Raw genomic sequence first — 26,029 nt, 5'->3', positions numbered from 1 at the left:
GTAGAGATTTCTGGATTTTTTAGGAGTGTGTTCTCTGTCACCAGTGTTATTAGTGCTGGGATTTTATCAGAATAATGTGAGTGGTCTGTGGAGCATCAGAACAACGCCAAATTCCAAGATGAGTGCCCAGATATTGTACATTCAGTGCCAGTCACATTAATTAACTGTTGTTCTTTGATATTTCCAGTGTAAAAGACAAAAATACTTCTATTAGTTACGTTTTTAAATACTTTTGAACTGATGCAGAGCAAACATGTATTTTGTGGACAGCAGGGGACATACAAAAGTGTACTTTATTAAATTAGAGAAACATTTTAGAATCCTAAGAGGTAGCTCTCTCTTCTGCCAGATCTGAATACTAATTTTTGCAGCTTGTTGGGAGCTCAGAAAAAGAGTTTGGCTTGGATTGGATGAAGAAATTAATTGAATTATCCCATGTGAACAATCTTTTCACTGTGTGGTTTTCTTTCACAGCAGCTTAGAAATTGAGGAGAAGAAAGTTTGGCCCTAGTAAGCCTTGGAATTCTAATTGTACTTTTAAACAGTCTTTTTAATGTGTTTGTTAAATATGAGAAGTATACAGGATCTCATGGTGAAGGAGAAGTTTTAATAAAAAATGCAAGACAAGATAAATATTAATGCTGCTACTGGAGCACCTCACAAATACTGGAAAATGAGTCATCTTTGTGTGGAAGGGAAATGTCTTCAAGAAGGGATTCAGGAGCACAGTGATTTACCCTGAGCCCATGAGGGGAAACTTTGGCAATTCCCTGTCAGATCTGAATCTCAGGAACAGCAGTCCTGTGCTTTTTTTCATAGTACCTTAATAATCTCTGCAGGGATCTGAGGGAGGTTTGTAGCTGTAAAATAAATGTTATATTGTGAACCCAAAGGCTGGGAACTACTTTTACTTGGGAGGCTGTGGAAAGTGAGAGTCAGCTTGGGGCTGTTATTAAAGGTCATAGTTAAATAATGCTAAAACCTTTGCATGCTCATTTTTCCTTCTTTGTTTCCTTTTCCAGGCATCAATTTTGGACTTACACTCTGGAGCTCTTTCCCTGGGGAAGCATTTTGTTAATCTGTACAGGTAATAATAATAATAATTGTAATAATAAAAATAATAATTGTAATCTCTGGCCTCCTGTCATTCCCACCCCTTCCCTGCCCACTGTCTTGAGCCAGTCTTGAGCCCCCAGGCTGGGATTAGTGATGAGAAATTATGGAAGTTGGCTGGATTCACCAGACTTTCCATGACCAGTTAAAGAGCTTTCCTGGCATGAAAATGGATCTTTTGTTGAACTGGGCACTTTGAAAGCTGCCATTATCTTTATTTTTATGTTTTTGCACCAGCTAATCATAACATTTTTTCACAGTTATAGTTTAGTTTTTCAGCAGTGGAAGAAATCAAATAGCCTGAACCCTTAAAAACAAGTGCTTATTTCATGATGTGGAGGGGATTTTTTTAATGCCTGAGGAATGCCATTACCAGTTGCAGCATTTCAATCCTTTAATCTTTTAACATTTAATCTTTTAGCATTGCTTTTGGACATCATGCTCAAAAGCATTTGTAAGATTTTTTTGGGTGTTGTGTTCTCAATTTTTGATTGTGGGTGAAGCATGGGTGGGGTGAGGAGGTGTTGTTGCTCAGTCTGATTCAGCAGCTCCTCTTTTAGACTGTTGTTTGATTTTTCAGGTACTTTGGGGACAAAATTCAAGACATCTTCACAGAAGAGGATTTTGCATTATACCGGTAAAGATTTTCAAGAATTGCTGAATGAACCACAAACCAGAGATTTTATTTGGTTCTGAGTTTTTTGTAGAGTGCAGGCTGGGAAGGGATTGCCCTTTGCATTCATACACGGGATTTTGCAGCTCAAAATAATAATCTCTGAGATATAAAATGGCTTGAGGAAGAGAAGTAAAAAGACTTTTTGGTGACTGATAAACAACATTTGAGCTGCATCAGCCACATCAGCACAGTTTTATGGTGTGAATGTACTTGGGGTGATGGCAGCAACAAATACTTCCCTCCCTCCAGCAAGAAGTGCTGCTCATCTGAGCTCTCTGGGGATCTGCTGGAACATGGGGAGCTGAGATGGAAAATCCTTCCTCATTACCTCCCTTTCACACATTATCCAAGGGGTTGTGTGAGATGATAGACACAGTTCTGGGCTATTTTACATCAGGAACTTGGGGTTTTTTGAGGCAGAGTGTAGCAAAACATTAAAAATGGTCATGCAGGAAGTGGAAGAACTTCAGATGACTCATGTTCTGGCTGGAGAAGCAGCCAGAGGATGAAATAGCTCTATAATGGAGCAGCTCTGGCATCTGATGCTCTCAGCTTTCCTGCAGCCCTGCTCATGCACTTAACAAACACAACAAACCTAACGAGTTCCATGTGGCTGGGAAGGTGTGTGGCCAAAGTTTAGGAACAAGCATTCTTTGTTGACTAGACACAATAATTCTTTGGTTATGCATTTCAGTTGGTTTCTCATTGTTTAAAATGTCCTTAATTTGAACATTTTAACTCTTTGGTCTTTTTTTCATCTTGTCTGTGTGAAGGAATCTGACCTCCCTCTAGTGGTGGAAAGAATGTTAAGTAGCCAAATGGATTTATTAGTCTTATTAAAATAGTAATTAATGAATATAATCCTAAAATATTAATCACATTAAGCTTACTTCTATTTAACAGCTGTTTTTAGGTGTCATTGCCTCTATAGAGGAACTTATTTAAAATGTTTTCACTTCTGATCCCAGTATTACAAAAAATAGATGATTCTTTGGTTACTATTGAAATTTGCATAAAGAAAATGTATAATTTCTGTTTCACATGTACAGGAGCACTCAATTTTTCAATAATTTTATAACTTCATGCTGTGAGATGAGACAGCTGCTAGGGAATGTCAGTATTCCATTGGGATTTCATGCCAGTATAGGGGATGTTTCAGTCTGCTGGATATGAAGCTAATACAAAATATATTACTAAATGCTTCTGTTCCTATTAATGGCAGTGCTTTAACATGGGCTGTAGTACTTTATGGCCTTAATGAATTATTTTATGCTATTTTTGGGAGCATTTATCTTCGTTACTTTCCCTTACCTACCAAGGTCACTTTAAAAATACACTCTTGAGAGAAATAACTGAATGTAATTCATGTCTAAGTATTACTGATTGCAACAATAATGAATTTGAGAAGGCATCCTGAGCCAGGGGGCTGATTTCTAAACTGCCTCTGTCAAAATTACATTGCTTCAGACTTAAATTATGATTTCTAGGCTGATACTTTAACCACCATCTGCCAAGCACATTACAGCAATCCCTCTTGTTCCACGTAATAAATGAAATGTTTATTCAGAAAGGGGACCTTTAATCAGGATGCTTGGTGGAAAGGGTGAGTTGAGAAGAAAACAGCACAATCAAAGTTTTATTCCCAAAACCTTACAGCTTCTGAAGGCAGAGACATGTGAGGAGCAGAGGAGGAGCTGTGAGTTTGCTTTCTGCCTGTGTCAGTCTGTGTGTGATTGCTGCTAAATCTCTCTGGCTGCAGGAGGCCTTTGCTTTGTCAGCTCCCTGGGACAGTGCTGACAAGTGGAATAATCAGGGAGTTGTGTGGGATTGAGTGTTCCTGTCACCATGATTGAATCACACCTTGCAGTGGCTCCTAACTGCATTTTTTTGTGTTGGTCTGGCAGAGCCTGTGTCTCACAGAAGCTTTTCAGTGGCACTTGGAGCTCTCTGTGCTGCTGCTGCTACATTAAGCTGGCAGCTTTGCAAGTTAGTGAACTTCCCTTCTCTCAAGCTGTGTGTTCCTTGAACTTCCAGCTACTTCACTGGCTTTTTTTTTTTTTAATTTTCTTCCTCATCGCCCTAAGTCCAAAAGAGTAACTGTTTTTACAGAATCTGGTGGTCATGTGCTCCTTTCAGGGAGTTCTGGTCTGCCTTTCCCTGAGTCTGGTGTGAGCATTTTGATATTTTCCAATCACTCAGTGCAAATGGACAAGGGCTGCTGCTGACAGGTGTGGGGGGAGCATTAATTTGGTACTGATGCTGTTCCTGGGCATTTATTGCACCTGCAGAGCTCTGTTAATTGCAGTCTGAATGAGGCAAGAGTTGCTGTGCTTATGAAAACAAATGTTTATATTCTCTAGCATGAAAGAGGTATTTTCTTTGTAGCCACAGTCCACCAGAATTCTCCCAACAGTTCTGAAGAGCCAGTGGGCCAGGAGCAGTGAGGGAAGGGAGGCTCCTGCTGCTGCTGGGTCATAGAGGCTGAAGGAGCAATGTGGCTCTCCCAGGTTTTGGGCTCATTCATTCCTTGCTTGATTGCACCTTCGGAGCTGAAATTTGGCTTCAGCCACCACATCTTATCACTTTGTTTTACACATGAAGGACATTGTTTTTGTCCTTAAGTATTTTGCCACTAGGTTATGTTTGGGACAGCAGGGCAGGGAATGGAATGAAAAACCTGCAGTCATGGTATTGATAAATGTTGAAATGGCCTGGCCAGCAGAAAACAGACTGTACAGAAGGGTTTTTCTAGGCTAAAAAGTGACCTTATTCTACTTTTCAAACCAGCTGCGTGCTGTATTTGGTTTTTTGAGCAGGGCTTTGCATCCTGTTTGCTTTGTAAAACATTCTGCCCAAAGCCATCGCACAGCAGTCTCCAAGAGGAATAACAGAGCCTTATAAACAGCAGACAGCAAACCTTAACAGAAAGCTTTTAAAAGTGGCAAATGAATCAGGCTGAAGGAAGAGGGAGGACTCCTTGCAGAGCAGGACAACTGCTGGAGATTTAGTTATGTCAAGACTGTGGTCTGACTGCTTGGGAGTGGATTTATTCCTGGCTGATGCAGGGGCCAGGGAATCCGCTGCACTGCTCTTTGTGGCTATGAATTCTTGTTCAAAGTTCTCAATTCACAAAACAAGTAATTGCATTTAATGCTTTCTGGGAGCCTTTCCTGCATCCTACTCCTCAGAGAAAGCAGACAGCAAGATCAGCCTCCCCCAGCATGAGAGGAAGGAGCTGTAGGTTCTTTTCTGGTGTCAGTTTTGCAAACTCCACCACTGTGTAGCTCTGAACTTGAAACATCAGTTCATGCAGCCATATATATCCCTGAAAATCCCTCTGACTTCATTTAATGCTTTTGATATCTCACATATAAAATAACTTGAATTGAACCTAAAAATGTAAAGTGTGACAGGTTAAACAATCCAGTCTGTGTGTGTTATTTCTATTTCTTGTGAGAGACTAGGTGTGAACAGAATGAATATTTAGTATTTTTTAGTACTTGTGGATTTTAAGAGATGATTTTCACAGCCTGTAGACACACACCACAGGTCTTGTTTTAATTCTGTCACTTCTTTTTAGTCACTTTTCAGTCACTTTTAGTCACTTATTTAAGTTCCCTAGAGAAATACCTGGGAAAAACTTTTAAGAAAGTTATGCTGAGGTTCAGTCCTATCGAGTGAAGAAATGTAATGGAAGATGCAAACCTACTAATGTAATTCCATGCACAACTTCAGAAATGCGTTTTCTCAGATTATCTTGTTGGTACACTGTAACTGTGAAAGACATCTTGCATTCTTGTTAAAAAATCTATTAATAATACCAATACATATGTTGACCAAGAACCCTGAATTTCATGGTGCCAAGGAATTCACCAGCTGGTTTAAAAGTTGTTAAAAGTTCTTCAGAGGCAATGCTTTAATGAAGGTACAACTTCACTTTTACCTGCTTTGGATTAAAATATCTATAAGAAAGACTTCATTGTTTTTAGCAGTTAACCAACAGTCTGATAGGTGTGGAATTATTGAGGAAAGGAGACAAATTTTCAAACTTAGGCCACAGAAGGCATAGTTTCTTTTCCTTGATATTCTGAGAATTGGAAAAAACAAAAGCAACAAACCAAAACCACTGGAGGGTCTTCCCCTCCTTCCCCTCTTTTCCTTCCTTCCCCTCTTTTCCTTCCTTCCCCTCTTTTCCTTCCTTCCCCTCTTTTCCTTCCTTCCCCTCTTTTCCTTCCTTCCCCTCTTTTCCTTCCTTCCCCTCTTTTCCTTCCTTCCCCTCTTTTCCTTCCTTCCCCTCTTTTCCTTCCTTCCCCTCTTTTCCTTCCTTCCCCTCTTTTCCTTCCTTCCCCTCTTTTCCTTCCTTCCCCTCTTTTCCTTCCTTCCCCTCTTTTCCTTCCTTCCCCTCTTTTCCTTCCTTCCCCTCTTTTCCTTCCTTCCCCTCTTTTCCTTCCTTCCCCTCTTTTCCTTCCTTCCCCTCTTTTCCTTCCTTCCCCTCTTTTCCTTCCTTCCCCTCTTTTCCTTCCTTCCCCTCTTTTCCTTCCTCTCTTTCCCTGGCAAAATAAGGAATGGGTAAGTGTTGCCCATGATTTCTCCGCTGAGGAGGAAACAGTAAGTGACTGAAGACCACAGAAGCTGCAGGAGAGAGGTGTCACTGACTGTGCTGTGTGTGTTTTTGCAGGGATGTGAGGCAGAGGATTCAGCAAAGGATTGCTCAGGTGTTTGGGATCAGCTCTTCTGCCATGTACCTGACCAAGCCAACATTCTTCTCCAGGATGAACAGCACAGGAGCCAAGACAACACACGATGAGTACTGGCACCCACACGTGGACAAGGTGAGGAGGAGGCTGAGATGGGATGTAAACATCTCCTGTTATTATTAGATCACCTTGAAACAATTTTGCATTAAACAATCCACTAAACAGGTTTGAAAACTGGTGCTTCAGGGGGTGAAGCTAGTGGGAGATAACTGAGTTTTAGAAGCATGAGCCATCACATCCCATTCAATTTTATCTTCTCTAATTTAGTTTTTCTATAATTAGTAAACTGTGAGAATGACTACTCAAGAATCTGTTTTGTCAAAAACATTGATTAAAATGACCTGAATGGCTCTTTCAGCCAGATCCAGCAGGAGCTGTTTCACAGTGGTCAGTTGGTCACTGCTGTTATTGATCTAAGGCTCTTGATAAAAGCTTGATATTTGTATTTCAGCTCTATGTGAATGGAAGCTTTTTGTATTTCAATGGGGATGTGGTACCTGGTGAGCTTTTTCAATAACTTGGTGTTTTGATCCTTTTAACTGCACAGTTTTATTTCTAGGCTTATAGTTTAATACTTTGCATTTCTCAACGGACTTAAATGATTTGGTATTGAGTTGATATCTGAATTTCACTGAGTTCAGGCGTTCTCTGTAGAACAGCAGAATACAAGCAAGGGAAGAATCAAAGAAAAAAACCCACAACACAAAAAAAACCCCAAACAAGCAAAAAAATCACCTCTACTCCACAATGTCTAACTTTCATGCCTTCAGGATTTATAAACAAGTCACTCTGGAGTCATGGATTATCCAAGATGGAACCAAATAAAATAATCCCAGCAAAATCCATGCTATTCCTCAGGGCTTGAGTCTGTAAGTGAGCAGTGTACATTGAAGTCTGTGACCTGAGACGTGAAAAAATCAAACAGAAATATTCCTTGCCTTCAAGTATTTCCTGGAAAAAGCCAGTCTGATGGAAGCATCTTTTGTTGGTCACAGCATTGGTGTGAGTTCCTGTGTCCTTGTTCATGTGGGCAGAAGCAGCTTAAATTTAGAAAATGTAGTGGCAGTGATGACACAGCTTATGTTTGGAAGCAGAAGGTGCTGTGGGGTGGAATCTCCCAGGTTTTGGATGCCTCTGGTTTGAAAAGCTGTGATGTAACCAGTGAATAGGAATGGCTCTGGACCACAGGTGGTAGGGGATGGTTTTGAGGTCCAGATTGTTTTGATTTGTGTTGGTAGGAAAAGGCTGTAGGGAGCAAAGTGTGCTGGTGTGGTTCACAGAAATTCCATCATGTTATGCTCAGTTCCAAGGGACCCTTGGGAAGAAGGAAACTGGTGATTCTGGTTGTGTGAGGTGCAGTGAATTCATCAGTTCCTTAGTTTTTCCTCAGTTTCAGAGAATCAGGTTTGACTGCCACAAGGGTGGGGAAAGCAGTATATTTCAACAGCTGATGCTTATTTTCTCCACTCTTTTATTTCAGCCCCCAAAAAGCCTATCTTAGAATTTCAGACTGATTTATTACTATAATGAGATTTGTGTCTGCACAAGCCCTGCTTGCCAGTATTCTCTTTATTCTTCTCTGATTGTGTTTTGCATTGGGAAATGAATAAGGTAACCTCTCAATTAAGTGTTTCCACCTAAATATCTCCTGTAATGTACAAGTTATTTTGTCATTTACATGCAAATAAGTTTACATGAAGTGAATTTGTAGAAGCTGCTTTTCTGTCCTGTCATCCTGAGAGTGCCTGAACATGATGGACAGCAAGCTAAATGTTTTCCTGGTTTTATCCTTCTCTTTTGTTCATGTTTTATTTATCTTGCATCCTGTCTGTTCAGGGAGCAGATACATCAATTGATTTGCCTTGGCTTTTTCTAACCCATCTGCAGCTTCAAAAAACCAAAACAAGCAGGAAAAGTGCTCTCTTAGACTTGGAATGCAGAATGTAGACCCTAGTAGTGTCTATACTGAATAATTGGGTTGTCTGATTTATGACACTGCTTGGAGTCAGTGATCTTGGAGATCTTTGACATAACCTAAATAATTTTGAGTCTGTAAAGAGAATTATCCCAGTTGGGGCAGTTACCAAACACCTTGTCGATAATCATAAGTAGTCTGAGCAGAGGCTAAATAGGGTGAAGGTGTGCAGCTTCCCAGGTTGCCTTCAGTGCAGTCAGTCTGGCTTAGATTTCACTTCCTCCAGCAAACTTTTCCACTTCCAGACTGCAGTTGAAAGCAAGGAAAAAACCCAAAAACATTTCTATTGATCTGAGGTAAGAAGTTCTTCCCAGAAAAGAGCAGTAGAGTTCTTATGTGGCCTCCAAAGCAAGTGTGAATACTGGGAAGTTGAAGAAAGATGAATAAAACTTCCCAGTTTGTTGGATGCTTTTGTGTTGGATCATTATGCTTTCCCCTTGGAACAGAACAAGTCACTTTAGGTATTTCTGCATCATTTAACAGTGAAGGTTATTCCTAGAATACATCATGATTTTTTCCTTGACTCTTTCCAGAAGAAAGGTAAAATGAAGGCTTAGCAAAAAGAGTTCATTATATTTGTTTTCTGTTTCAGAGTGATGTTAAAAAGATGTCGCTTCTTGGAACATATGGAAATCCCTCTTGCCTTTTCCTGATGTTGCTGAGTCTACCTCAGTTATATTTCTCAATCTGAATCTCCCTGAAGACTTTTAACAGCATAAAGGAGTAGTACAGATTTATTGTGTCTGAGGCTTTGGTTTTTTTCCCCCTAAAATTTACTTGGTTTGTAGTTACATAGGAATGGAAACCCTGAAATCACCCGAATGACTCATTTAATCTTGTTGAATTTGCAAGCATCTAAATCAAATGAAGTGAGTGTTTTAAGATGTGGAGTTTCATCTTGGATGGAATTTGTTTGGAACTGAGGTTTCCAAATGTCAAATACCTGGTGGTATTTATAATGGAGTTGCTGTTGCTCACTTCACGCTGTCAGTGCTGCAGTCTTACCACATTCTCTAGTAGAGGCAGCATGGGACTTGTTGATTTGTGCAGTCCCCTGCCTGGGCATGGATCCTCTCATCCTTCACAGCATTGTCAAGCTCTGCCATAAGATGGTTTTGGGTTAGTTATCTTTGAATTTCTTCTATCAGAGCTAGTCCAGCACTTCAGTGCACATTTTCCTGAAATTGGTTGGGTTTTTTTTAGCTTAAACATGTCCATGATCAGTTTATAGCTATTTTTGTTCCTCCTCCCAGTGCTACATTCTCCCACCCCCACGTATTTATAGGTAGGAATCAGATCCCTTTTCAGCTTTTATTTCTCTGGGCTGAACAAGCCAAACATTTCTCACCTGCAGTGTGCTCTCCATCTCCCCAACCCTCCCCTGTACCTGCAGCCCTGAGTCTGTCACTGAGAGCAGCTGCTGTCCCTTCCAGCAGACTTCTCACTCTTCTTTTCTTCCCCTAAATGTAATAAAACACATCAAAGGGTCCCATTTCTGCCCTGGGACAACATCATCTCTGAAAATTGAGGTGGTTGATTCTCATTTCTGCTCAAAGCCATCACCTCAGCTCACCTACAGCCCCTTGCAATTCAGGGATGTGCTCTTTGCTCTTGCACTGTCTGCTAAATAGGCACTGCCAGTAAATAGGACACTGGAAGTAGCTATCAAGGTTGCTCTGGTGGTTATCTACACAGAATGAGGTGAAGGCTTGCAGGAAAGAGAAGTTTTGACTCTTTCTTGCATGCTAGAGCAATGCTGATTGCAAAGTGAATTTTCTTCTGCACTGGAAAGCAGAGGATGCTGTCCTGAGTATCCTCAGTAACTACAGACCTCTTGCATGGTCCTACAGCTGTTAAGGTGCATAGAAATGTGTCCCTAATAAAAACCCACTGCAAAATGGGGCTGGCAGATAGTTCTATTTATAATAATAGCCTTTAAAGACGTATCATATAAACATCATGAGCATCTACCATTAAATATTATCTGTGTTTGACTTTTTGGATAAGGAGTGTTCAAAAAGAGCACACTAACTGTATGACATAGCAGGCTGAGTGGAAATATCAGCATTTTTTCTCTTGAGTTGTTTACAAGGAGCTGTAGAAATTTGATTTGCAGCTGTGTGGCTTTCAATGACAGCTTTTCTCATGTAGTGTGATCTTTTTGTTCAATTATGAATCTGTCTGGTATTGGAAATCATTACCAGGGTAACAAATAAATTCAATATACATGGGGGGACTTCTAGCATTTTAAATAACTGAGTATAATTTAGTGCCTGCTTTCCATAGTGTTGCATTTCTCAGGCCTGGCTGCTTCTGAGAGTGAGTAATGAATTAAGGGCAGGAAGGGAAAAGCCATTTTCTTCATTCCTCAGATTAGTAATCTGTAGAAATCAGGTGTGTTTGGTTTGGCTAAGATGGTTGGTAGTCAGCTCTTAGAAGTTTAGAATTGGTAAAGCCAATTGGTAAAGCAGAGAGAGTGCACTGAGGGAGCAAAGATTGCAGCTCCACTGAGGAGTTGATAAAAACAATTCTAATGCATTAAACGTGCAAGTATGAGTTGTATGAACTTCACTGGCTGGAGACTTGCTTAAATCGATTGGAAGTTTTTATCACCAAGTCAGTGAAGTGGAAAATAGCTTTGCAATGCTGATTTGCATAAGAAGGGCTGCAGAGTGGCTGGTTTGAGGTGCTGCACCACCACTTACTTGCTCATTAATTCCTATTTATTGCCTTGTACAGCTACCAGGGCTTGGGAATATATGGGGAGATGGGGATCACTGTAACATTTCTCTCATTTTTTGTGATTCACACCATGTAGGGCAGCATATCACCAGATTTGGCTTTTTTCCTTTCAGCCCTTATGGTCAAAATAATAACATGAGTATGAATGGAAATGTCTTCCTATTCCATCTGCTGTTATGTTCTCTCTGCTCCTGCCCTTACAGAAAAATGTGTACAACTGCTCCTGAGCCAAAATCTAACTGGCACTAATGAGCATAACTTGAAACATGACTGAAAATATTTAGAAAACTTCTAAGTTTGGAAGTAGCACTTACCTCTAACAGTCACCAGGTCAGTCAAAACACTCTGCAAATTCTGTGTATTTATACAGTACTACTGTGCTGCACATTTCACTGTTTGACAGTGTAATGCTGAACTTTTGAGTTGTGATACACAAAGAAATTGGAGAACACAGACATTGATTTCAAGTATTTTTTAAATTGCTGGTGACAGGTAGATATGAAAGGAAATATTTCCAGGATCAGCTAAACTCAGTGTTAAATATTTAGATAGCTTCACTCTGAGCATTAGTATGGAATATTTATTTTCTCCTACTTCAAGCATACATATCTACCAAAAATAATGCTTTAAAAGGAAGGAAAAAATCACCTTGTTAGACTTAAAAGTGGGGTGTTTGGTCTGTAGGCTGAGAAGAAGCAGAGACTTCCAAAGTTCAGTTTGAAAGGTTTTAAATAAAACCTGTATGGAAAAGAATAGAAGCTCCTCCAGAAAATATATATTTACTTGGAAATTCTGATTTACTGTTACCATGAATCTCCTGTGTGGCAGCTGGTGAAAGAACAGAAGTGAGGTATAATGGGTGGAAATGATTAGTCAAGGGCTGTTCTTCTGCTTATTAACCTCCTGGTGAAATTTTATCTTGCAGTGGTATAAATCCTGTCTTTTTCATGCAATGCACTTCTGACACTCCGTTGTTTTTTGCTCTTGGATGATAGAAATCAATAGCAACACTTGTTTAATTATGGAAACCGTAACAATGGAAATAATAAACATGACATGCTAGTCTTGTAGTGAGTGTGTAAACACAAGAGAATAGACTAATAAACATGGATAATTCCTAGAAAATGGTGTTCTTGGTTTTCAAAGACCCCTTTATTAAATACACGAAAAACTGAAGTTTAGAAAAACCCACCAGATCCATTTGCTCATTAGCTGTGTTCTGCAGAGATAAGATAAAGAATTTGGTAAATTTTGATAATTTTGGTTTTCCTCACAGGTGACTTATGGCTCTTTTGACTACACTTCCCTGCTCTACCTCTCTGACTACTCTGAAGACTTCGGGGGTGGACGGTTCGTGTTCATGGATGCAGATTCCAACAAGACAGTGGAGCCCCGAGCAGGTACAAGCCCAGGCTGGCTGCAGGGAGCTGGGCAGGTTCTGACATTTCTTGGTGGTGTGGGACTGTGTTTTGTGTCAGCAGGAATAACGTGGGGTAGTGTAGCATTCTGTGCTCAGATTGATGACATCAAAAATAAAGATGAAAACAGGTTAAAATACAGCCACAGTTTGTAATATCTGGTGTTAAGCCACAATAAGTGACTTCCTTGAAAGCTGTCGGGCTTAGAGGAGGTGGCCTGTCCTGGCAGCTTAGCAGGTCACTGTGCAGCACAAGCAGAGCTGTCAATGCTGCAAATCCAAAATAAAGCAATTCATTTTAGACTGGCCTGAAATTCCTTTGCTGCTCAAGGTGTGGGGTTTAATACCCTGTAATGGCTGAGGGCTGGGTGTGAAGGTGATTGATTGCCACAGCTCTGCTGAGCAGCTGGAGCATGATGAGCTGTGATTACTTGGATATAAATCCATCCCTTCTTCCTGGAGGTCTGGCAGGGATGAACCTTCTGGTGGCTGTCAGTTATAATTAAAGAAAAAACCTTTAAGGCTGGTTTGAGATTTTTCTAATATGTGTATAATTTGAAACTAGAATTACTCTGGGGCTGCCTAGAGAGGAGCTCAGCCTCAACTCATCTGTCTGGCAGGTGAGTGCTGAGCTTCCAGCAGTGTTACCTTTCACAATACAAGATCAGCCACACTGCTGCAGGAAAAAAATAAAGGACAACTTTATATTCCTGCTGTGTTCTGTCTTTTTTTTCCAAGACAGAAAAGATGGAAAGTTACTCATTAAAGAGCCTCAGTAATTGTCTGTTGACAGTTGTTACCCCAGGCAGAACCGACTTCAGAATATTGCTGCCTGCAAATTGGGATGGGTGGTTTTTGACTTATGCATCACAGTGATTCACTCAGCTGCAGTGATGCTGGTTTAGATAAACTCTGAGATTACCTGCATTCTGGGTTTGCTATCAACATTTGTATGTTTGATTAATTTGTCTTTTATGATTGGAAGTAAACTGTAAACTGAAAGCTTCATCTTTTTCTAAATGCTGCTGCCACTATTTTGAAGGAAACACATTGAATTATTTTGTTTCCAGATGCAATTCTAAGATTACCAGATCTTTATAGCTGTAGAAATCACAGCTGAATTCTAGGTATGTGAGGAGAGCTGTCTCCTCAGTGCAGGGGCACTCAGCCTAGCTGCAGAGTGCAGCGTGCACCTGACTTAATTTCCAAAAGTCTGTAACTGTGAAATTGCTTCCATTCAGCCCCATCTATTCATTGTCAGGTTTTCTCCTGCAGGGTCTTTGATCTTGATGTCGTTTTGGGGGAAGAAGGGGAAGCTGATGAAATACAAAATTTTCTTTTTGGCTGTTCCCTTTGCCAGGGGTTTGTATGGGCAGTGTGTGCCACAGGACTTCCCTTCTGAAACAAAACAATGCACAGCTCCTAAGGAATAGCACAAATGTCCTTCATGGATACAAGAGAAGATGAATTACACTTCTCTAACACATCTCTGAGTTACCACAGTTGTCAGGGGTCCTGTGCACCACTGACATCCTGTGAGCAAAGGGGAAAATCTTTAGAGGTGAAGCACAATGTGAAGGCATTTGCACTTATTTTTCCTCTTGCTGATAAAATGTGTTTTGTGAAGGATTGACCCCAGGCTGTTTTCTGTTGCTGGTACAAGTTGATGCATTTTTCATGTTGCTAATGTTCCTCTGCAGTGTTTTTTCTCTCCTTCTGTCTTTTTGGCTTTTGTTTGTTTTGTTTCGTTTTACGCCCTTTTGATCCTTTGTGCTTCTCTTGTCACTCTGATTCAACTTTTAAAGCCACATGTTGATGAGCTTCTCATTCAGGAGCTCCAGGCTTTTTTAGAGATGACTGTCATAATCTCTGGTTTAGTTTTCATGCTTGACAACTAATTTACTTTTCTGTATTGCTAATGCCACTGCTGTCCTAAAATCTTGTCTCACACTTAGCCTGCATTTTTGGGGACCTGATACTGTGTGCCAAAATGAGCAGGTTTCTTTTCCTGTGAGCAGCAGTTTGTTCAAGTGTGAGTGGAGAGCAGAAAGGCATTGTTAGTGATGCAGCAGAGCAGAAAAGCTCTGGGAAATACAAGAAAATTGGGAAATACAAGAAAAAGCAATGAAACCATTGTGGGATGTCCTGTGTTTGAAAGTGCTGCCTGAGCAAGTCCCACTCCTGCTGCAGATGCATTTGCAGCACTGCAGACACTGGTGAGGATCAGTGTCAGCCAGGCACCTGGGGACAGGGAGAACTGTTCTGCTGGGAGTGGAGCCTAAATTAAAATGATTTTCATTTCCCTCAGTTTATATCACTTGCAGATTACCTAAGAAGTCTCTAAGTCCTGACTCACACAGTTGACTGAATTACTCTCTAATTTGTAGGATGATCTTTAACATCCCCTAGTTTGGTTGTTGGCAAACACTAGCTTTAAGGAGGAATTATAATTTATTAACGTTGAGGCTCTTGAGGTTATTTTTTTTAACAGAAATGAACAAGTCAGCACCAGTTCAAGTGTACAGACCTTTGGCTAATTCATAACCACATGTGGCATGAAGGAACACATCTTTCTTGTGCTCTCATGGGCTTCAGAAATGAATATGTGTCTTTTGACTTCAGTCAGGACCTCTCTCTGCCACAAGAAACTCACTGTACCACGAGGAAGAAAATTCTTAGTGCCAAGAGAAATGCGACTTTGAGAAGAAAACATTTTTTTTTTGTGACAAACAGATCTAAACTAGTATCTGTTTGTTTTAAATATATCTGGAAATTCTGTTTCCAAAATTGTCATACTGGGATTTTTTTCCACCCCTTGCACCAGAGTTGGCTCTGTTTGAGAGACTGTAAGAAACAGCAACATTTTGAATGACGTCCTTCAAAACGAAGCCCTTTCAATATTAACTCTTTTTGCTGGTCAGAGACATGTTTTGGTAATCTGCAAGACATACAGGAGGAATAAGAAAAAATGACAAACATCAAGGCTTTCCTTTTTCAGTCACAAAATTGGTATACTTTCTGCTGCTGCTAAACTTGTTAGTGTTAAAAATTTTATATTTGAAAATGTCATGTTTAGAATTTCATCATTTTGCAGTCCTGTGTGAGTTTGGGGTCTGGCAATATTAGGCAGGTCACAGACTTCACTTGATCATTAAGTGTAGATGAAGCTGCTGTTGGAATGAAATCCCAGTACTGGTTCTGTGTTTCTTTGCATGTGCATTTCTTGGTTTGAAGGTCAGCTTTGCTGCACCTGTTTTCAGCTTACAAGGGAATTTGTTCTTTATACAAGTAATTTATTATACAAAGGCAGAAGGAAAGGTCACAATCATTTCTGTGTTTGTGGAAGAAACTAATCTGTGGGGAAAAATGAATTCTGTGCATTGGAGAGTGAAATGCGACTCTAATCTCAAACTTAGTGTGTTCTCACAGCTGTCAGAAATGTGTGTTTCTGGAAGTGTAAAATATTCGATTTGAATGTCTAAGATATTTGGGAATTTCCCCCCATATAGACAGTCTCATCTGTCTCTGTATTCAATCCACATCCTCCAGATTCAGTCTAGGTTATGATAATCTTCTGCCAATCCTTGCTTTTTAGTTTTCTGCCAATCAATAAAAACCTGGAGCACATCTTGAAGTTAAATCAGTATCATTTGAAAGCTGAGAATAATTTTAAATAATTTTTAAAAAGTCCACAGAAGTAGCTGTCAGTCCTGGTGAGGAACGAGGAGCCAGCATTAGCAGCTGCAGTAAGCACCAGCCATGCAAAGGACAGCAATTCTTACTGATTTGCAATACTCATCACAAACTGTGCCAGGGACTGGTGAGGTGATTGCAAAGGGAAGTGGTAGGGGAAAAGGAGGATCTGTTGCAGTTGTGTCAAAAAAGACAGAAAATAGCTCCTTATTTCTCAGTAGAACTTGCTTTTGGTTTTGTTATCTGTGGAATAATAACTGTCTTCCAGGCAGGTTTTGTGTTCTGATGGTGTTTGATGCCAGGTTAACCATGACATAAATGAAACACTGTTTTACCTGGGCCCATAAAGCAAGAGGTACCTGGGAGTGCACCTAAGGTGGGGTTTGTGGGAGTGACTTCTGATAAATCCTCTGCCTGGAGCACTGAAAGGATTGATGAGTGCTGGGGGAAGAGTTGTCCTGTGTTAGTGCTGCACAGAGGATTGTGAAGCACTTCCAGTATTCAGAATTGGCCTCTCAGGCTTTTCCCCTGCCATGAAAACTTGGTTATAAATGACCACATGTAGCACGTCCTGTTTGTGCCTTTATTAATGCACGTGCAGGCCAAGAGTTCTTGAATTTGAGTTGATGCTGGTCAAGAAAATATGCAGCAAAGCTGAAGGCAGAAAGTAGTGGAAAATCAGCTTCAAAAAGCTACTTCATGAAACTCAGGTAATGTAACAGATGAAATAAAACAAAATACCAAAGTAACTGCAGGATCAGCTGTGTCAGTGAGTGGTTCAGTGGTGAGAGTTCATTTCTTGGTTCCTAAGCTCTGTGTGAATATCACAGGCCACAGATGCTTTGATGAAGCTTCTTTAAGGACCATTTTTGGAATAACTGAGCAGCAGAGGTTACCTTTGTGCTTATGCTTCAGTGATTTACTAAATATAAGGATGAGTTCTTTCTTACCACAGGTCCAAAACCCAAATTTGGCATCCATGTGATTTGACCACAGCTCTGCTGGACATGCCACATTTGGCAAGGTCAGGAAAAGTCAGACAGATGATCCTGAGGTTGTTTTAATGTGGTTCAAGTTGCAACACTTTGTTCTTAATGAGAACTTTTTGTAGGAGTCAAATTCTGAGCCCTGGTGCAGCTCTGACAGGGAGAGCAGAGCAGAGCTGGCAGCACTGGCTGGGTGAGGCTCAGCCCTGAAGGGGAGAACTGCAGAGCAGGGGTGATATCCCTGTCCTCTTGAGATGGATCCAAAAGGCCTTGGGGAGACTCATAATTCATTTGGAGAGAGAAAATATACATTTTTCACTTCTAAACACTCCCCAGAGTTGTCATACCTTTAGACAGAGTGGAAACTTCTGTGATTTCAAGCAACCAGCTGTGCTGGTAGGAGAGAAGCAGGCAGGGATTCTAAAAATCTAGCAGTTGGTATCTAAAAATGTTCATGTAGTTTTTCCATGTAGGAAATAAATAAGTTCATTAATTTTCTTTAAAATCTGTAATTTGGAAGATTTCCAGGCCTTTCTGAATTTAAATTAGAAGCAACTACTTTTTTGAGAGTATTGTTAACACTACAAATTACAAACTGGCTGTGGGAGACTTCACTATGTGAACCAGTGATTTGATTTATAACAGCAAGAAATTGCTGTCTAGTAACTAAATATGGTACAAGTTTGTAACTAGGATTTGATACCCATTGCGTGTAGATTTTTGTTTGGGGTTTTATTTTTAGGCTGTAGAGTTTTTTTATTCTTCAGTGCTTGATATAAATGTAGCAAAATGGTTCAGAGAAGCTTGTGCCCTCTCTTTTGGGGTGCTCTCTTCACTCCAGATCAGGGCACTTGTAGACATTGTCAGTCCAGGTTCCTTTTGTGGGATTTGCTTAAATTCTCCCAATTCAATATTTTGAAATAAGTAATTGAATTAATTAAATAAATTTTATTGTGTGCTTGCAGGAAACATTATTACCAGTTTATTTGCCTAATGATATGATGAGTTTTCTCAGATACTCTACATGAGAATAAATTGGTGATTAATCCTCAATAGATGATGAGGATGAGAACACAACTGAAGTGCATTTTCCCTGGCAGTGCTTCTGTCTGGCTGTCATTCAGCAGATGAGATGCAGTTTTTCCTTCTTTCCTGAGGAACATTTAGAGCTGATAAATGTGAGGCAGGCAGTGGAAGCTGTCAGTGCATGAGATGAAAGATGCTGAATAGATCTGTGGTGCCAAATAAACTGTTCCTGCTTCTCTTTAACCAGACAGAGGAGCTGCTCCAAATAAACTGTTCCTGCTTCTCTTTAACCAGACAGAGGAGCTACTTCTGTTCCTCCTGAGCAGCATTTCAGTCTTCCCAGTGCCCCCAGTCTGTTGCCATGGACAGTGGATGGTGGTGAGGCCCTTTCCATTCCCCCAGCCCTGCTTTGCATCCCTTCCCTTCCCTTCCCTGGCCCCTGCCCTTCCCTGGTGCCCAGGGAGGAGAGAGGGTGCAGTTACCATTCCCTTACTCGACTGAGTGATGGTGGAGACAATCTAACACATCATTTGCTTTTCCTCCTTGAGGTTCTCATGACCCAAGGATTTTACAGGGAAATTTGGCAGTGAATTAAACTAGAAGAGCCAGAAGGGTGCTGCAAAGAAGGCAGAAGGGGAAAAATACCGTGTGAAGGATGGGAGCATGATGGGGCTTAGAGTCCAGTGGCAAAACAGGCAAGCTGCAAATAGAAATGCTTACCAAAGCTGATATTGATGTGGATGGACTGTTTTGTTTGTAATCAGAATAACTGGGGTTGGAAAGGACTTCTGAACATCATCTACTCCTTGTCCCCCGTTCAAAAATCAAGCACAGGAGACACAGGAATAGCAAAATGATGTGTGAGACATCCCTGGGAAACATCTGAATGCTGCACTCACTTGTGGCAATGATGTGGCCCTGGCAGCCTGGTAGGATTCAGGAGCTGGATGTAATTTAGGAGTTGGCCTTGATTTGAGAAAGGGAATTTGACCAGGTAACATCTCAAGTGCTCTTCCAACCTGTTATGTAATGAATGTGTAATATTAGAGATATAATAATCATGTTATATTTTTTTCTTATGAGCATTGTGGTCAGTTAATTTTTTTATGGTTCTCAAAATCACATCATACATTCCCCACATTTTGTTATAATTTAAGCTGCTGTGTTCTACTAATTTTCCTCTTGTCAGAGTAAGAACAAGAGAAGATAATTTTTTTTATAATGCTTGTAAATCAGAGTATGTGTTAACTGCAAAGTATTATAATGATGCTTACTGTTTAATTTTCACAGAAACCTTGTTAGAATAGGTCAGTACTACATTTATTTCCTTTAGACAAGGAAATAAGTGGCAAAAAGTGGTTTTGTTGAGGTCATAGTTACATGTTAGGGGTGCAGATGTCACTGAGAATTGTTTCCTTTGTGTTTCCCTCCAGTCTGTATTGCCTCTCAGGACAGAGGTTAGGTGGCAGATTGAAGACAGCTTGTTGATGGAAGTGAACCTATTCAGCAGGGATAACATTTCCTGAGAGCAAGCCTTTTGGGAATGGTGACTTTTCCTGTGACAGAGCTCTGAGTACATCTAAAAAGAATTCACTGCTAAGAGGTGGTTCTGAATTAAACCTGGAAAGGCAAAAGCAGGGAAAAGCAAAGGCTTGGATTTAATACAGTTTTTCCTCCACTGACTTTGAGTAATTAAATGTTACATAATTGCTGCATAGTGAAATGTCTGTTGCTTTTGCTGCTTGTTAAATATTACTCCTTAAAATAACAAAGTTGCTTCATCTAAATTGAGGTCCCATAAAATGTGTAGCAGTGGATCTTGTGACTGGCACTTGCATGTCTTCTAAAATGATTCCTGTGGATCAATGCAGGAATGGATTCTCAAAAAGTCAGGGGAAGTGGTTACCTCTAATACAATTAAAATCTTTCTTCCTGTAAGAGGTTGTTAGGAGTTCCCTGGCCTTGGTCATTGCCAGTGACCATCATCTGGATAAGGATATTCCCATATATCCCTTGAAGGTTTGGTCAGATGGGATGGGAATTAATATTCTTTACCCTCTTTTTGAACATCTATACTGATAAAAATAACATACCATGGAAAGAGTGTGCTTTTGCTTCAAAAATTTTGTAAAGGAAGTAAGTTTAAAAGAAATCCTTCCCAAGTGAGGAAGAAGTTGCTTTGAAAATTGACTATAGCCTTGTTCAGTTACCCAGAGACCCCAGTTGATGCACAGGGAACAGATTGATACCATATATATGAAGACATATTTATTAAAGAAAGAACTTAAAAGACATTCAGTATAGCCAAAAAGAAAATCAATTTAACAGGCTTAAACAATGCACTGAGCCTTGTCTAGCACTGGATTACTGCTACTTCTAGTCAGAGATCAAACAAAACAGCTTGAAAGTCAGTTTAAGGCAAAGCTTTGGGTGAACAGGTGAGGGACCAATAATAATGTACTTTAATGAACTTGAAATACTTTTTTTTAAAAGGGGAAAAAAAGACTCATGACACAGGGATTTTGTATGGAATCCTTAAGGGCAGCACTGGTAGGACAGGAGCATGTTGCCTTCATTTAGCCTTTTATCCAGAAAAGCAGGACACCGAGGTGGAAATGAGCTGTGCATACAAATGGATCTCTTCTTTACATGTGTGCAACTTCAGCCATTATTGAGGTGCAGCCACAGGCACAGAAGGGGATGAAATTGTTACAAAAGACACTGAACTGCACGAGGATTAGGTGTGAGCTGCAAGTGAACATGAAAGGGACTCAGGGATTAGTGGGTAAACCCAGCCCCATAAAGCCAGTCTAGTTTTGTGCAAACCCCCCATGTGTGCTGCTGAGGAGGGTGCAAGCAAAGGAACTTCTGGATCTTTGGGGTCCCTTTTAGAAGAGGAACCCAGTGATGTGCCTGGTGCCCGTTTTGGCTGTGAGGTGGGGTAAGGTTGGAATAGTTCATGTTGTTGTACAGACTCTAGGTAGGCATCTGCTTTTAAAGAAACTCTAATTTGAGCAGTGGGGGAAAAGCCTGAGTAGAAAAACCACATGCTGTTGTGGGGAGGGAGCTCTGCAGGTGAGAAATTTTGGCTTCCTCGGGAGAGCTGGAGCAGTTCCACGGAGTCAGTTTGGAGTTAGCTGCTGGACATCAAAGCTGTGCATTCTCAGAACAGGTGAATAAGGTGGCAGTGCAGAGGGCTCCATCCTGCTGCCTCATGGAGTGGGGTGGCAGTGTACTCAGTCACTGCATTTCCACTTCCCCTGGCACCACTGAGCCCAGAGTGTCGTGGCCAAGGCTGGGCCAGGAGCAAGCACAGCAGGGAGCACTTGCATCTCTAAAACAACTGCCAAGCCAGTGCATGGCTGGAGTGGCTCTTCTTAAGGAAAGTGAATTTGTACGTGGCTGATAGGGGACTTTGTAACCTGCCTGAGCAGCGAGAGATCAGACCAGGCACAGAAAGTGATAGCAAAGACTTGCTGATAAACACAATGCTGAGAAACTGCCACAGCTGCTTATAAACCTGCTGGGGTTTTGTCACTGAGGGCTTCTTGCCACCTCTGTGGTGCTTCTTCCTTCTTTGGTCTAAAATGAAAGCCAGGACTAGAAGGGGAGCAGGGAGAAAATCCGGACACTTTGCTGACAGTCACTAGAGTTGCACTTTTTTGTTTTTAACTGAGGCAATTATGAAGTGGCTTCCATGTTCTCAGCTTCCTCCTGCCTGTTGTAAACTAGCTTTGGTGGGATTACATCTCCAGCCTTGTGGCACAAAGGATTAATGTGTGTTTTAAAGAGTGGAAAGCTGTCAGAGTGCAGTGTGAGCTGGTGGCAGTTTGTGATCACCTGTGGGCTCTCAGGTCACCGGGGAGCAGCTGGAAGCAGACAGGAGCTGAGCTGTGGAGGGAGAGCTGCAGCAGAGTGGCAAACTCCACTCACAGCTTCCAACCTTTGTCTTTGCAGGCCGGGTGTCGTTTTTCACCTCTGGATCAGAGAACCTGCACCGGGTGGAGAAGGTGCAGTGGGGCACTCGCTTTGCCATCACCATCTCCTTCACCTGCGACCCGGAGCACGGCATCGGGGACCCGCTGCTGGGCTGACTCCTGGGCCTGGGATGGAGCTCAGATGGGAGGAGAGAAGCCCTGCAAGAGGAGAGGAGAAAGGGAGATACCACCTCTTGTAACCTCACATGCAATTAGAACTCCCCAGCTGTGGAAACACGTTGTTTTCACATCTCCTTTTCCATAAGCATTGCAGACGGTGGCTTAAGAACAATCTTAAAATTGATGCATTCTGGAAATGGTTTGTCTTCATGTGCCAAAGGAATGGGCTATGAAGAAAAGAGAATGGGCTCCACAAAGAAGAGAAAAGTGGGCTCTTCATTTTTTTAATACTTAAAAAAATATTCTTCAGTTTGAAAGATACAAACAATCTTTTGGGCCATGCCTTGATCTGACTCCCCAGGCTGCTGATACCCATTCAGTTCTTCAGTTTCTTAGTTATTAATGTGGTGTAGAAAGTCTGACCTAAGTTGATTGAGCCAGTTGCTCTCTAGAACACACCTTCTCTTGAGAGGGATGGATTCTCCTGAGTGTGGAATCAGTGGGAAATGCACCTGGGTTTGGCTACTGGGACTTGAACTTTTTTTATATTTAATTATTACTGATTCAATATTCAGGAAGTCTCCCAATAGCTATTTTTGGACTTCTCTTTTCGAGTTTAGTACAAAGGCTTTTTCTGTTAATGAGGACCACTGGAAGGGACTTCCAAGAAGAGATGTTTGCATTGTAACAAACACATGCATAATCTTGCCAAATACTTCAGGTTTTTACTGCAATCAAAGATTTCTGTGGGTCAAGAGCTTGATAAATAAACAGTAGAAAAACCTAATTTTTTTTCTCAATCAAATTCTGAAGTAATCATGTTGATCTGGTTTCTTACCTGGATGTATAATTTCTGTGAAACACTGAAAATCTGGGAATGTGCTTTGATTTTTTTTTTTTTTTATTCTTATGCAAATAGCTTGGACTTTATAAGGTACCCTTTTATGGAAATAGTAAGTACAGGGGGAATTACACTGAAGATCAATATGAAGAGGAATGATAAGAGGACACTTGGACTTGTGAGGGCTCTCACTGGGCACACCAGCAAGATTAGTCCTCTGTAACTTCATTTCGTTGTTCTGAAACCTGAAAAAGTTTTCCTTGTCTGTACTAACAAGGGAGAATTGTTAAAATGGCTGGATGCAAGGAAATAATAAACTTGGGTTCCATATTGAAATACTTGTCTTAAAGCCTATTTATTCCAAGGAATTTGCATTACACCATGTTTTAAATCCAGGTGAAGGCAGAGCAAGATCACCAGCAGCTTTATGGGATTGAACTTGATTCTTTCCATTACCCTGAGATTTAAATGTAGGGCTTTTCCCCCCAAAGTATGACAGGAGTCTGAATGTGAATGGACCAGTTACTGTTGGTTTCCCCTGTTGTGCCAGCTGAGAGTGGCACTAAAAGGAAGCTGCACTTCTGGAGCTGCCCTCTGTCAAATCCTGCTCAACAAGATCAACTCAGACCCTGGGGGAAATCTCAGCTCAGCTCTTCTTGGATTTTCATCTTTTGAAGATCCTGTGTCTTGTAATAACTGCTGCCCGTGGTGTATCTCCTGCTGGGAACTGTTCAGAAATAAAATCAAGCTGGATTTTGTCTTTTGGAGTCTTTAAGCCTCAGTAGTCTGGTCAATATGATGACCAAACCTGTCACCTGTAATTTGCTGGGAAATTGTGCACTGTACATGGTAGGAGAGCTCTTCTTTGGGAAAAAATAAAATATTTTATATGTTTTACTGCCACTGAGATTCTTCTATTTAGAGCTTCCATATCCAGACTACTAAAAGCAACGCCTAGATCTTGGGAGAATTTCAATGGCAAATGAGGAAGTGAAGTGAATCTAAAAGTTTGTGGAGGTAGCCTCCAGCAGGAAGCAGTAATTGCAGAATATTCCTGGGGCAGAGTGGAAGTTGAATTCAGTACTTCATAGGAACAAACTTGGATTAATTTATTTTAGGCCACCTAAATACCCTGAATAACTTTTTATTAAGGGTCTCTCCAGATAATGACACATAACTCTGAACTTGAAATAAAGTAATTCCTGTCCTTTTTGACAGCTGCCTGTTGCTGCTGGGAACTGCAGGGCTCCGATTCTTACAACCCTGAGTACTCCAAGGGCAGGATTTGTTCAAGTAACGTGAATCTGATGCCAAGCTGCTGCAGAGAATGCTCTTAATTGAACAGAGGTGATGACAGAACAGGGCTGGATGTGTCCCAGTTGGGTGAGGACTTTTGATAAGAGCTTTTGTACTTAAAACAAAGAAAGGTCGGTGCTTGTGCACTGTGAATTGGGGCTGAGTCCTGATGTTAAAATTACAGCTTTGCACCTGAAAGCAGGCTTGTTGCAGGGAGCTGGGAATGCTGGTTTGGATTTGGAAAGGAAATTACTTGGAGGAAATGGAAAGGCTGGTGTGAAAAGTGCCAGGGTAAAATAGAAAATGCAGCAGGAGAGCAAGCCAGATTTGACGTCCTACAGTGAGATTGAGTGAAGCATCCTGAGGACTTCCATGAAGCTGAACTACCTTTAAAACCATATTTCCATTCAGATGTTTTGTGGCATATCAGGAACTTTAGAAAAATTGATGGGTTTTTTGGTCAGATTAGATTTCTAGTGTACACCTACCTTTCACTCCTGTAGATTGCATTGCATTTTAATTTTTTTATCCCCTGTGATTCTAGGAACTCCAGGTGGATTTCTTGGCATTTCTCATGTATAACATTTTCATTGTGTAAGCAGTTGTGGAATCATTATGGCTTTTAATTCCCTGTAAGTCAGCTGAAGGTTTGTGAAGGTACATTTATATTCCTGAATATGTATCATCCACCTGAAATATTCTGTGCTCCATCTCAATTAACTCAAAGTGCAGAAATTTTTACAAGGACACCCTATTTACAAAAAGATTTTAATTTGGATTTATAGCAGAAATTCAGCTTCATGTTTTATTTTTAAGGTCAACAGCAGGGTGCTTTAGGAGGCTGTGGCACCTAATAATGTGCACGTTAAAATAAATATAGCTGAAAAGGCATTGATGATGACTGTGCTGCCGAGGAAATCTGGTTTTGTTTCTTCAGTTGTATTTCTTAGTATTGAATTGCTCCTTCACAGCCTTCCTTTCCTCACTAAATGAAGATGATATTGCTTTATATGCCTGGTGTTCCTTCTCCATCCAGATATCCTCACGCAGTGTTTTGCAGGGGATTTGGTTCTCTCCAGTCTGCTCATGGGGAGCTCTGTGCAATATTTTTGTCTCGTCTAAATTCTAGGGGTGTAAACCCAGGAATTGCTGCAGGAGGTCAGAGCTCTGAGTGGGGAGGAATAAATAAAACCAATCTACCTTCTCCAAGAGAAAAAAAAAGTGAAAAAACCCAAACCCAGCTCCTATCTTTCCTTTTTTGAGTCTCTCGTGGAAATCCAAGCAAACATTCCAGGAGCAGCAGAAGAGTCATTTCCTTTCTGAACCACAGGTGGCTCTGGCACCCATGGATTGTCTCAGCCTGGGAAAACCCAGCTAAGGCAGGGTCCTGGAGGGGCTGGAATCCTCTGC

General features: G+C 40.9%; 1 protein-coding gene across 1 annotated transcript in view; it reads left to right on the top strand.

Annotated features, from left to right (window-relative positions):
- The window catches only part of OGFOD3 (2-oxoglutarate and iron dependent oxygenase domain containing 3), a 34,669-nt gene extending 11,010 nt beyond the window's left edge, over nt 1-23,659 (top strand). Inside the window, exons 5-9 of the mRNA XM_014255740.2 lie at nt 1,023-1,087; nt 1,694-1,750; nt 6,468-6,621; nt 12,540-12,663; nt 22,343-23,659. Coding sequence (XP_014111215.2) covers nt 1,023-1,087; nt 1,694-1,750; nt 6,468-6,621; nt 12,540-12,663; nt 22,343-22,479 — 537 coding nt within the window. The 3' untranslated portion in view covers nt 22,480-23,659. The remainder of the gene's footprint in view (nt 1-1,022; nt 1,088-1,693; nt 1,751-6,467; nt 6,622-12,539; nt 12,664-22,342) is intronic.
- The last annotated feature ends 2,370 nt before the right edge of the window (nt 23,660-26,029 follow it).

This window comes from Pseudopodoces humilis, chromosome 21 (genome assembly GCF_049639895.1).
Source record: "Pseudopodoces humilis isolate 2021_Gansu_Grassland_sample_001 chromosome 21, ASM4963989v1, whole genome shotgun sequence".
NCBI classification, from domain to species: domain Eukaryota; kingdom Metazoa; phylum Chordata; class Aves; order Passeriformes; family Paridae; genus Pseudopodoces; species Pseudopodoces humilis.
Note: the sequence above shows the minus strand (reverse complement) of the source record. Positions and strands in the feature narration are given on the sequence as shown.